Here is a 12307-nt window from a genome sequence, read left to right on the forward strand (position 1 = left end):
AATTTGAATAGAATTTATAACATAACCTAATAACATAAGTAATGATTAATATTAAAAAGAATAAAAAGATTATTGAAATGAAAACGTGTGTCCGAGACATTTTACTTTCCCATTCTCTCACAATAAAAAAGTAGCAAATAAAAGAGAAAAACCTAAAAATTTTCAACAAAATTTATTGCAATAACCATTAAATCCGAATTATAATTTCCTGAAATTTGAAATATAAATTCTAATGTGGACTCGGCACTGTCGTAAATGAATTTGAATAACTTTTCATTTAACGTTTGTTCTATTCAATTAATTTTTTTGCTTTGAAATATCTACGCAGATAGAGTACTTGCCAAGTAGCTAGTCCCAACAGACAGCACATGCTAAAAATACTAAAGAATAGCACGCGACTGTTTGTCTTCTCTGTAAAAAATTAAGAAATAGTTACAAAGAATAAGAAGAAGATTATTGATTTATTAGCATACCGTTAGTATCCCTCATTTCTTCCTCTCTAACGCGCATCAAAGCAAAGTCTCTTACAATGGAATCTGATAAGTCTTCCAATCTTTTCAAATCAACCTCAAGCGGCTTTAATTTGGAAGCCTCTCCGATCTAAAAGTAAAAATTATTTATGGAGATACTTAGTTTACTTTATTGCATTGATCATTAATTTGCAAAAAACAATTTATCTACTGGAATGTGAGGGATTATCTATAACTCATTTTTTTTTTTTGGAACCAATTAGAGATAGCTAATGTAGTAAATCTCCGGTATATAATTAAATACATTAAAGCACAAATAAAACATTTACATAAATTTGATTAGAAGTTATTCATGTGTTGATAGTTTTGGTTGAGATAAATTTGCCCCCATTTCTGTTACAGTGCAGTTAATTCTATTAGAGAGCAACGAATTCTGTTAAAGAGTAATGAACTCTGTTAAAAAGCAACGGACTCTGTTAAAGTGGAATTGGAAAATCTTAAACCAAGCTGAAGAAAGGATTACACCGAACGGTATACCGCCCATCGGTTAGATGAAATTAGCTTGAAACTTGTGGATCATATTATCTATTTTCAATTAATAAGAAGTTGGTTACAACTTTAATATCGCTGCTTCGCTTTTTTACATGCGTAAAGTTAATAATATATATCGCTATAAACAGACCGAGAAGTCGAAGATTAAGCTGGAATTTTTCACTTGTAGCTATATTTACTATACCGGAAATAACCAAAGTAGAAATTGTTTTTGAGAGACTATTAATATACTTACACCTTCGTAGCTTTTGGTTTCAACTCCTTTTTTCGTAACCAGAGATACTTCCTGAACAATTCCTCGTTTGTCTGTAAGTACACAAAAAAAAATATTATTAGACTCAACTTACTTTTATGAAACAAAAAAAGGGTTTTTCGTTCTCAATAGCATTTGTTATTGAATACGTTACTGTTCGTTCCATCGTACGTAATATAACATATAGATTTAATGAAAGGTCGAAGGGATTGGCATGCCCTAGTTGTCCTATAAACATGAACTTAACTAAGAAAGATATGATTAATGCCAATTGGTAATGCGATTATCTCCTTTGAAAGGATCGGGCATATGAATCAATATAAGATAATCAATATTCTTAAACTCCTATTTTCAGTTTGTTGCATTCACTGCAACAGATTGTTGCGAAAAAAAATCAAAGGAAAAGTTAATAATATTTTCACTGCATCCAAAAAATGTAGCCCAATTTCATTGGAAAACCCTGTCCGGGAGAACAGGAAAAGTTGTATTCAGTCTTTTATGTATAAATATATAGAAATACTTACGTGTTGGCACCTTCGAAATAAAGCATATTTCGTAAGTCTCATAAACTTCTGACATAAAACTGAACTTTCCTTTGGTAATTTGTTCTTTCTGAGATAAAATATGTCCTTTCGTGTCACGCGCCTAAAAAATCGATGAAAATTTCGTGTATAAAAGGTATTTTTTCCCTTTCAAAGAAAATGTACTTACGATATAATCAATTACTTGCCCTGGAACGTCTGAAACTTCGTATTCGCCCATCACTAGCTGATTTGCTTGTATATCTTCTTTAAGACATTTTTGTGTGTTTGGTGCCAAATGAAACATAATTGCATAAACGCAATTGATTTGACTCAATGCAGAAAAAAATGCGAAAAAAGTTACAAAATATACATTCATTGCCTCCGCTAAGTTTCCAATCGCAGCTTTATATTAAAAAAACTTTAAAGATTTACACAGTAAATGAACCAGATGAGTTGGCCTCAAAGATTTTGTCGACAGGTAAAGCGCTGATTGTACAAATTTACCGCAGCTTACAATTGCTGTCAAACTGTCAGGCAAATCGTATTGTATAAAAACTTTCGTATAAGTATTAGATTTTGTGAATGCCGTAAACAATGGATTGTGGGGATGAGCTTCAATGATAAAACATATCCTTTATTTCGACACACAATTTTTTTACACGAGTTGTGCAGCTTAACATCCATACAATCTAGCAAAAAAAATTAACTTATTTTGGTTTTGCAACAAATAGCCGGTTCGTAAGTAAAACGTAAACCGTAAGTTTGAAAAGCTCTGTTATAAACCAAACTAAATAATGTCTTAAGAGTATTAATATTTTATTTAAGGATGCATTTTCCCGACTTTCTACGGAGAAATGGGAAAAATCTATTATATGAATGATTACATAAAAGAATTTTTTATCGGAGCAAATTTGCAGTTAGCGTTGTTTTATCTCTAAACATTATTGGTTGGCAAGGCTGTAGACTCGCAGAGTTGTCAGCTTTGCATCGAGACGCAATGTGTGTTTGTGAAATAGGCGAGTACTGCGCCGGTATAAGCTAGCTAAAGTGAAGCGGAAACTTTAAAAATGTTTAATAATTTCTTTTTCTGTTTATTTTTGGCGTATTAACGAATTGCAATATAGAATTAACATATCCTATTTCAACTAGCGCTCTTTTACACTTTTTGAACAGTAAATATTCACATGTAAAATTTAAACAGTTGTTTCATTTAAAATATTAACAGTTTTTTCTACATTTGGTTTTTCGTTTAAAATAACCTTTGCGTTCGAGGTGCCCTGCTCCGTACTGGTACATTCCTTCGAATTATAAATCAATTCTTCATTTTCTCCAATAGACTTAATGTGAACGTAACGTGTTTTTGCCGAATTGGTGCAGTTATAATCAATAGAATGATCTGCTGCAACATCCACTTGACATTGTTCTTTCCAAAGGACCTCATCCTTAACTGTTTCATTTATAAATTGCTGAAGTTCTTGAGAGATCTTACAGGAATGTTTTCCTAAAATGCATGCACAGAGATATATAAAAAATCACATATTCATTTGTACTGTCCGAATGTTACCTTTTCTATTCGCTATTCCACACTTCACAGATTAAGTGTATGTGGTCTTCGTGACCAAAGGATTCTTGATATTTTGCTTACTCTCAATTTAACAGCGTACGTCGTAATCTTTTTTTTTTTTTTTAAATGTCATCAAGACATATAAGCTTTTGCAGTTAATTTATGAACCTAGTCTCTTTTACACTTTTTTGGTCTCACACACACCAATTCTTTCATAAATTTTTTTAACTCATATATCACATTACATCTTACACATTTGAATTTACTCCTCCCTCTTCTGTTCTACCCTACGTGGCGGACGAGTAATATGCATATTTTAATAAAAATTATGAAAAAAGAACGTAGCACATGTATAACACGCAGAATTAAAAAAAACTGTAATCAAATAATCACTAAAACAAATAAATAGTAATATCATATACCAAATCTAACTCTGCGTTCATATTAGGCTTTTTTTACACATCCCAGCGAATTTTCACTTGTTAATTTGCTGAATAACAGGAGCAGAAGTAGAAACCTTTTCTCTTCCGATAAAGTTTTTCGACATAGATATCAGTAAATCAATAGTTTCCTGATTTTATTATCAAGAAGCATAAAAGCGTTCATTTACTATTTAATTTCTTTTTTAATGCAGCAAAATTTTTTGCGAAAAATAATTAAAATAAAAAAAATTTTCAGATACTCCAACAGAGAAAGATAATTTTTTTAAGTTATGGAAAGTTATACATCTCCACGAATGAGTCATCATCGAAGTCTCTCAATACGTCAAAGTGATATCCAATTTGTATACTCAAGTTATACCAAAGGTACTTTTGTGCAAAGACCAAATCGAACCAGACAACGTTTAATACCACTTACACCAGAAATACATAAGGTTATGATGGATTTCAACGCTTCACGGTCCAATACCAGCATCTCGGAGAAACAATTTTATAATACATTGTCTGTAACTAGTTTGGCAAGAGAAGAAGTACAAAATATATTGCACGAGCTCTCCATTCCCGATAAGTTTATACGCAAAGAGGAAATTGACGAACTAATTGAAAAATGCCTTAAGGAAAAGGTAACAATTGTGCAAGAGCAAGAAACAAAATCAACGCAGGAAAGTGAAGCCGATATTAATTAAGAAATAGAAGTTACTGTAGAAATGATGAATGAGAGCGATAAGAACAAATTTGAATTTTCGTGCTTGCAAATGACGAATTTTGGTATATTCTGTAACATTCTCTGCAATTAAGTTGTAGCTATATATTCATATATATTGTTTTTGACATAAAACTGAACTTTCCTTTGGTAATTTGTTCTTTCTGAGATAAAATATGTTCTTTCGTGTCGCGCGCCTAAAAAATCATCGAAAATTTCATGTGTGAAAGGTATTTTTTTCTGTTTGAAAGAAAATGTACTTACGATATAGTCAATTACTTGCCCCGAAACGTCTGAAACTTCGTATTCGCCCATCACTAGCTGATTTGCTTGTATATCTTCTTTAAAACATTTTTGTTTGTTTGATGCCAAATGAAACATAATTGCATAAACGCAATGTTGGAAAAAATGCGAAAAAAGTTACAAAATATAAGTTCATGGCCTCCGCTAAGTTTCCAATCGCAGCTTTATATTAAAAATATTTAAAGATTTACAGAGTAAATGAACCAGATGAGTTGGCTTCAAAGACAGGTAAAGCACTGATTGTACAAATTTACCGCAGCTTACAACTGCTGTCAAACTGTCAGTCAAATCGTATTGTATAAAAACTTTCGTACAAATATTACATTTTGTGAATGCCGTAAACAATGGATTGTGGGGATGAGCTTCAATGATAAAATATATCCTTTATTTCGACACACAATTTTTTTACACGAGTTGTGCAGCTTAACCTCCATACAATCTAGCAAAAAAAATTAACTTATTTTGGTTTTGCAACAAATAACCGGTTCGTAAGTAAAACGTAAACCGTAAGTTTGAAAAGCTCTGTTATAAACCAAACTAAATAATGTCTTAAGAGTATTAATATTTTATTTAAGGAAGCATTTTCCCGACTTTCTACGGAGAAATGGGAAAAATCTATTATAGGAATGATTACATAAAAGAAATTTTTTATCGGAGCAAATTTGCAGTTAGCGTTGTTTTATCTCTCAACATTATTGGTTGGCAAGACTGTAGATTCGCAGAGTTGTCAGCTTTGCATCGAGACGCAATGTCTGTTTGTGAAATAGGCGAGTATTGCGCCGGTATAAGCTAGCTAAAGTGAAGCGGAAACTTTAAAAATGTTTAATAATTTCTTTTTCTGTTTATTTTTGGCCTATTAACGAATTGCAATATAGAATTAACATATCCTATTTCAACTAGCGCGCTTTTACACTTTTTGAACAGTAAATATTCACATGTAAAATTTAAACAGTTGTTTCCTTTAAAATATTAACAGTTTTTTCTACATTTGGTTTTTCGTTTAAAATAACCTTTGCGTTCGAGGTGCCCTGCTCTGTACTGGTACATTCCGTCGAATTATAAATCAATTCTTCATTTTCTCCAATAGACTTAATGTGAACGTAACGTGTTTTTGCCGAATTGGTGCAGTTATAATCAATAGAATGATCTGCTGCAACATCCACTTGACATTGTTCTTTCCAAAGGACCTCATCCTTAAGTGTTTCATTTATAAATTGCTGAAGTTCTTGAGAGATCTTACAGGAATGTTTTCCTAAAATGCATGCACAGAGATATATAAAAAATCAAATATTCATTTGTACATTTCACCAAATTTTGTACTCTACAACAAATAAATAGCAGTGTTTAATTTTTTTTTTTTAAATAAGTCAAGCACTACTACATACAAAAAATTATTATAATTCAAAAAGCAAATATTAAAAATTGAAATAAAAAGCGAATTTGAAATAATTTAACAAATGATAAATGTCACATTTATTTAATATAAAATTCAAAAAAAAAAAAAAAAAACTACTTAAAAAGAGTAAAGAGAAATTATTAAATTATAAAATAAATCTTCGAGATAGTTAGACAAATATATAGTTTATGTACATACACACCCACACTTTCACAGAAAGCATTTTCAAAATCATTGTTTCATTTCCTTCGAATAGCTTTCCTAGTTTCTGAAATTAATGGATTAATTTCCAATCTGTGCGAAGATTTCATTTTTCCATTAGTGAATAATTAAAAAAAAAAAAAAACGTCTTAAATGTCCAAAACATTAATTGCAGAATAAGGCATCTTGCAAAAAAATTATTAGAAACTGATTTCTTACATATTGACTCTATAGATATAGCCTATTCGGTGAAATTCCTCAATAAAGGATTGCACCAGTATCATCAAAGTAAGTGTCTGCATCTCCATTAACGAAGGGAAAATAAAAACAATTTGATTACATTACCGTTGAAGCTATTTACGATTATGACACTCTCGCTAGAGTTTTGGACTGATTGATTATGGTTTTTAAAATGCGGTAATAAGAACATCATAACTAATTTAAAGCAATCGTAATAAGCCTTTCCCTTTTTTTAAACGCCTTAAGTATCAGAAGCACTTGATTCAATTTACTTTTTGATAAATAGGAGGGACCATCTCCTATATGTCTATCACTATAGCTAACATATTATTTTTATCTTTTAAAATCATGCAAAGTTGTTCTATTCTGAAATCCATTAGATTATTTATTTTGTGAATTATTTATCAATGTGAATCATGTCCGTATGAATCGGTCGTCATTACCGTAGTTTTCACACAAGTATATAGATACACATATGTTCGTAAAAGATATTTTGCTTAGCAAAGAGATGTAATGCAGCGTGATATTCGCGTACCTATAGAATAACATGTTTAATGCTACAAAACTGTCATTACTATAAATAGTTAAAACAACCAGAATATGGACTCGATCAAGAATTTGTGAATGTATACGTCATGTTCTACTTACGGAATGGCAAATTCTTTACGTATCTACTGGTGACTATATAAAATTATTCGTTTTCGAAAACTACTTCACATTATCCGTTTTAACACCTTTTGGATATTTTTGTGCTATTTTTTTGGAGTGACGACTTTTCGCTTTCATCTTTCATGTTAAAATTTGAAAATAGCAATAAAACATATCACAATTGCAATAGCGATGAATTCTTATTTCTGCGGATGTGCATGCGATGAGACGAATTGATGATAGGATTCAAAGAAGCGTTGAAGAATATTAAGTAACAAAAAATATCAATAAGAAAAAAAAGTTTATAAAAACTAATGGAAAAAACATAATAAAAGCAGCTCTTTTTTTTTTTTTTTTGGGTTGTCTTGTAACAAGTATACAGGAAGGTGTGTGTAAGTCGGCTATAAATAAATTTTAATGAATATTACAACATCTTGGCAAGCAATTTGTGTGATGCGTTTCGATTGCGGTGTTTGCTTGGCAAATTTCATCAACATCTTCAACATCACCATTCCCAGCAGTGCCACCACTATTACTATTACTATGCATTTCTATATTCTGCTTCAATGTTTTTTTCTGCAAATCTTCTAGCCTTAATTTAAGCTGTCCCGGCGAGACAACACCGCGATGTTGTTTTTCGCTTACTACAGCGTTGGATTCATGTGCACGTGAAAATTCCACAGGTTTATGCTTATTTGGAACATTTATTATCGCAGCATTAGGTAGCAGCGAACTGTTATGCGAATGAATTTTATCAGTGGATATTGTTTCATTCACTGTTAAATTACGGCTATTGTTCGATGCAGTAGTAGTTGTACTACTGCTACTCAATTCGTGGACTGGTGAATGCGATTCGGCACTTTCCGGTGTATACGGATCCTGCCCTTTTGGCGATCTATCAAGGTAAGTATTCAAATGTTGTGTGTCTATGCGATTAACAATGATATTATTAGATAATAATAATCTCTTAGAAATAAGCCGGCAGCGATGTTCTATTGGCTGCTTTTTAATAATATTTTGGCATTCCGGGCAAATGGTACCATCAACCGTATCATTGCCTAAGATTTGCGAGCACATGCACACATGAATGTTATCGGAGTCGATAATATTGATAATTGGTGGCCACTTGGATGCATTCAATCTGCCGTCGTGAATTAAATTTTGTAGTCGACTAAATTCACCGGGTGTGTTAGCAATACCAGAATATAGGTCAAACTGGTTATCAGGTTTGGTCGAAGAACGCATACTCATTTCGCTTAATCGATTATATTCGGTCAACTCATCAGTGAAGATTTTACTGTTGTATAAACAAAAGACTACATCATTGTTAAATTGTTGATCGGACACGGCAGTCGTCACTGCTGGGTTATTATGTGATGTTGATTTGTTGTTATTTGCATTCGATATATTGCAATTACAACATCTATAAGTACCTTGATTTGGTTTTAAGCGTATATTTAAATATATTGGCTAGATTTTGTGAGCAAGAAAAGAAATAAAATATTGCTTAATTCGCTGTATCTTTTATAAATAAACTTATGTTTATCTAACGCTTTTCGCGACCGTTCAATATGCGATTAAAATGTAATATTAAAAAATCGAGTTTACCTTATGGTCGCCCATGCAAACATTTTCACCAATAATATTGTATATATTTGGAGAGAATTCCTCGTCAATAATTCGTCTGGCTTGTGGACTCATAAGAATGCGATCACACCAAGAGGGACATCTTGTCGACATGTAATCCATGGGCATTTCGGGATCCTCTTCATATGGATACGAAGGCGGAAAATCTATGGGAAACTCTTCAAGAAATTCCCTTAGCGGTTCCAATTCTCGATCGAATTTTTTCAACTGCAACATCAAATTTCAAATATATATTTGTGTACATGTTTTTTAGCCATTTATATTCATGTGTATGTATCTTAAAGATTTCTAAAAAGTTCGCGTGTATTTAATTCATAAATATTCATTAAATAAAGGTTTTTGTTCTCATTATTCAAAGACTTTCGAAATTGAGATACTAATATATATGCATACATTCATCGCGTTTGTTATATCGAACACTACTTATGATATAAGGTATATTAAGTATAAGCGAATGTATGTAATAAAGAAGGATTTATAATAGCTCTACTACTTATTATACCGATCGATTCAGAATTTAGCAATTTGAACAATTATCTGATAACTATCGCTGGGTATCAATGTTTAAGCATATTAAATTCCTTTGGGGGCAAATATTTCATTCCCAAAAAAAATTGATCTACAAAAGCAAATCGATATTAAAATTTCCTATAAACAATTTGAATCATGTGCATCAAATATTTGAACTCTATCGTATCCTTCGCATGGAAACAAATCATACTTTTTGTTATTTTATGACAGACCATTAATAAATACTGTTTTAGGCGAATCATTTAGGGAATTTGATGTTCGGCCTTATCCGGATATAAAGTTTTTAACCGATAATTCACCTACCCAAGCTTCTTTAAATTTTAATTGATGATCCGCATGATTAAATTCCTTCTTTCCAACCGTAAGTATATTATCTCCCAGGGAATTGCGGTAATGGACTTTAGTACAATCATTTTGGAATCCATGCACCCGATGCGCTGTTAGATTTTCAGTTAATTCCTAAATAAAAAAACTGATCATAACGTAACCCAAAGTCCGCTAAATCTCACATACCTTAATAACGCCTTCTGTGTCACATCTGAAATTGAAGTCACCGAAAACAAAGAATGGTGCCAAACCGTTTTTCTCATCTAGGTGAAATCTGCAAATGTATGTGTTCATGTATCTCTCTCCATATGCATATGAAATTCATGAATACCTTTCTAAGGTATGCACAAGCGCTCGTCGTCTTGTTTTACAATACACTGATGGAGACTCCTCACAAGCGGCCAAATTAGACGCATCATGGAATAAATGAATGTTGACTAGATCAAAAACTGTATTATTAACTTCCCACCTAGTCCGCATAAACCCTTTGCGGGACCATTTGCACTGAAAAAGTTTTTATATATGGTATTTAATAAATAAGTATGTAAGTAAGTTGCGTATGTAAGTTTTTAAGTTTAAATTCAAAATTCAAAACGAAACAAAGATAGTTCGGTGCGAACTACATAATTATCTATCTGCTAAATGATTTCAGCAATTTCAAATGTAAAGTTCACTTGACGCAGATTTTCCGCTTGTTTAATTTTAGTGGAAGAGATTGTGAAAAAAGACATCAATATGTCAAAAAGCAGCATAGGCTTCATGTAATGCGAATTTGGAAAAGTTATTAGCCAAAAGAAAAATTGTAAGAAAAAAAAAAAAGAAAAACAAAAAAAAGCAAAAAGGGAATGCAATTGTTACGCAATTATGACTTGACTATACATAAAACGTATAATTTTTAAATTAACGATATTAATCTGTAGATCTAACAGACCTCTGGAAAGAAGTGTTGCGGAAATTTTGCCTTCTCCTTACTTGAGATTGTCTCAATATTACCGGAATAAATACTCTTGCCTTCTGCAGATTCCCAAGCGTGCGTCAAAAAATTCCATATCCTTACGTTTGTTAAGTTTTTGTGTACAAAATACAGATTTCCAAGTGCCTGTTTTAAAGGAAAAAAAAATTGAATAATTTGCAAATTGTCCATAATCAATAATAGTTTTGATGAGATTGCCCGAATGTTTAAATGGATAGACGATGCTTTGCCCACAGCATACACATCATCGTTCCATTTAAATACATTGCAATTTCCTCATTCGATATGTAATAATAATGAATATGTATTATATATGTGATGTGGTTAAAAAAATCTTTGAATTCGAAACCTCTGTATAAGATTTTTCGATTCGATTTTCTATAAATTTTTCCTACTATTAGTTTTAATTTTTTTCTTTGTTTAAGCAATCCTTATTAAAGAGGCATCTTGGTTTTTCCAATAAGAAACTCGTGTAATTGATCAAAATAAATGAAACACTTTGTAATGAACGTATCTCGAGTGAGATGTGAAAGTATTTTATTTACCGTAAAATGTTCAGCAGATTTGAAATCTTCATCCATATATATTCGAATGTATTCGAAATCCTCTAATTCGGGTGCTTCGCATAAACTCTTAATGAATTCCTGGACGTATTCCATTGATTTTTCATAAGTCTTCCCTCCAACCTCTTGCAAATGAAGGGCCAAAAATTGCATTTGCAAATGCGACACTTTTTTCAAAAATGCAATTAACCATGGACGGAGCAAACGAGATGGCTATTAAAATACAAATTTTTCTATTTAAATCTTATGCGCATTCAAAAAAAAAAAAAAAAAAAAAAACAAACAAACAAACAAACAAACAAATCTCACATACATCTTCAAAGAGACTTCCGACATTGGCTGTAACTAGCACTAACAGTATACCATCATCGCTATCAGCAGTAGAATAGCTTAAAGATGTTTCCATACTTAATGTTTGCGCGAGTTTAATTGAAGTCTAGACGATGTTAAATTTTAAGTGTATTATATGTGATGCCGTAAAATTAAATCGAATTAGACAGGTCTTGGTAATTGAAAAATCCAGTCCCGCAATAGGACCTCTTTAATAATAATAGTGGCCACTTGAAGCTGTCCAACGCGTTCTTCATTTGGAATAATGAAGACGTATTCTCCTTTTTTGTGTATTTTGTAAAATTCTAATTTAATTAACCAACTTTTTAGTTAAACAATCGACCAGCAAAAAACGGTCCGCAAATTTTGCTCCTTCACCACATCACGAAAAACAATACAGAGTGTCTAATGTGTATCCAATCTCGAATAAAACAAGCCAGTGTTGTTCAACTTGTCGATTTTTCTACATTTTAACGATTTTTCTACACTTGTCAATGGCCATAAAATGTACCCAAATTACAAAGCGAGCGTAAGTGGGAAACAAGTTTATATTCGCAAGGAAAAAGAAAAACGTTGATACAAATTTTGATGCAAAAAAAAACAGAAGGAAATTATTTATATAGAAAATAACATATCTATGCA

The 12307-nt window shown here is 31.7% G+C and overlaps 2 protein-coding genes across 3 annotated transcripts; both read right to left on the minus strand.

The window, feature by feature from the left end:
* Positions 1 to 155: 155 nt before the first annotated feature.
* On the minus strand, positions 156 to 2313 carry LOC119634894 (transmembrane emp24 domain-containing protein bai). Its single transcript, XM_038029314.1, has 5 exons — positions 1987 to 2313; positions 1800 to 1920; positions 1258 to 1328; positions 474 to 600; positions 156 to 411 (listed from the first exon to the last, which is right to left on the minus strand). The coding sequence occupies exons 1-5, from the start codon at positions 2173 to 2175 to the stop codon at positions 290 to 292; spliced, it is 630 nt and encodes a 209-aa protein (XP_037885242.1). The 5' UTR covers positions 2176 to 2313; the 3' UTR covers positions 156 to 289.
* A 3319-nt stretch (positions 2314 to 5632) lies between these two features.
* LOC119634953 (inositol polyphosphate-5-phosphatase A) lies at positions 5633 to 12050 on the minus strand. Of its 2 annotated transcripts, XM_038029399.1 has the most exons (9): positions 11649 to 12050; positions 11318 to 11548; positions 10731 to 10898; positions 10131 to 10303; positions 9986 to 10073; positions 9776 to 9931; positions 8903 to 9148; positions 8728 to 8764; positions 5633 to 6061 (listed from the first exon to the last, which is right to left on the minus strand). In XM_038029399.1, the coding sequence occupies exons 1-9, from the start codon at positions 11739 to 11741 to the stop codon at positions 5754 to 5756; spliced, it is 1500 nt and encodes a 499-aa protein (XP_037885327.1). In that variant the 5' UTR covers positions 11742 to 12050; the 3' UTR covers positions 5633 to 5753. The 2 variants fall into 2 exon arrangements, with proteins under 2 accessions (XP_037885327.1, XP_037885326.1); XM_038029398.1 differs by lacking the exon at positions 5633 to 6061 and having other exon boundaries at positions 6351 to 8764.
* Positions 12051 to 12307: the final 257 nt, after the last annotated feature.

The sequence above is a fragment of the Glossina fuscipes genome, unplaced genomic scaffold, assembly GCF_014805625.2.
Source record: "Glossina fuscipes isolate IAEA_lab_2018 unplaced genomic scaffold, Yale_Gfus_2 3, whole genome shotgun sequence".
NCBI lineage: Eukaryota > Metazoa > Arthropoda > Insecta > Diptera > Glossinidae > Glossina > Glossina fuscipes.

Bases quoted from the DNA above. Each gene is read 5' to 3' on its own strand.
- LOC119634894 (XM_038029314.1), bottom strand. From the start codon at position 2,175: ATGAATGTATATTTTGTAACTTTTTTCGCATTTTTTTCTGCATTGAGT. The intron at 1,329-1,799 runs GTAAGTATTTCT...GTGTACTTACAG, and splicing joins TATTTCGAAGGTGCCAACAC to ACAAACGAGGAATTGTTCAG. The intron at 412-473 runs GTATGCTAATAA...AATTTTTTACAG, and splicing joins AGAAATGAGGGATACTAACG to AGAAGACAAACAGTCGCGTG.
- LOC119634953 (XM_038029398.1), bottom strand. From the start codon at position 11,741: ATGGAAACATCTTTAAGCTATTCTACTGCTGATAGCGATGATGGTATA. The intron at 10,074-10,130 runs GTATTCATGAAT...ATACATTTGCAG, and splicing joins CTTGTGCATACCTTAGAAAG to ATTTCACCTAGATGAGAAAA. The intron at 8,765-8,902 runs GTAAACTCGATT...CACAAAATCTAG, and splicing joins TTTGCATGGGCGACCATAAG to CCAATATATTTAAATATACG.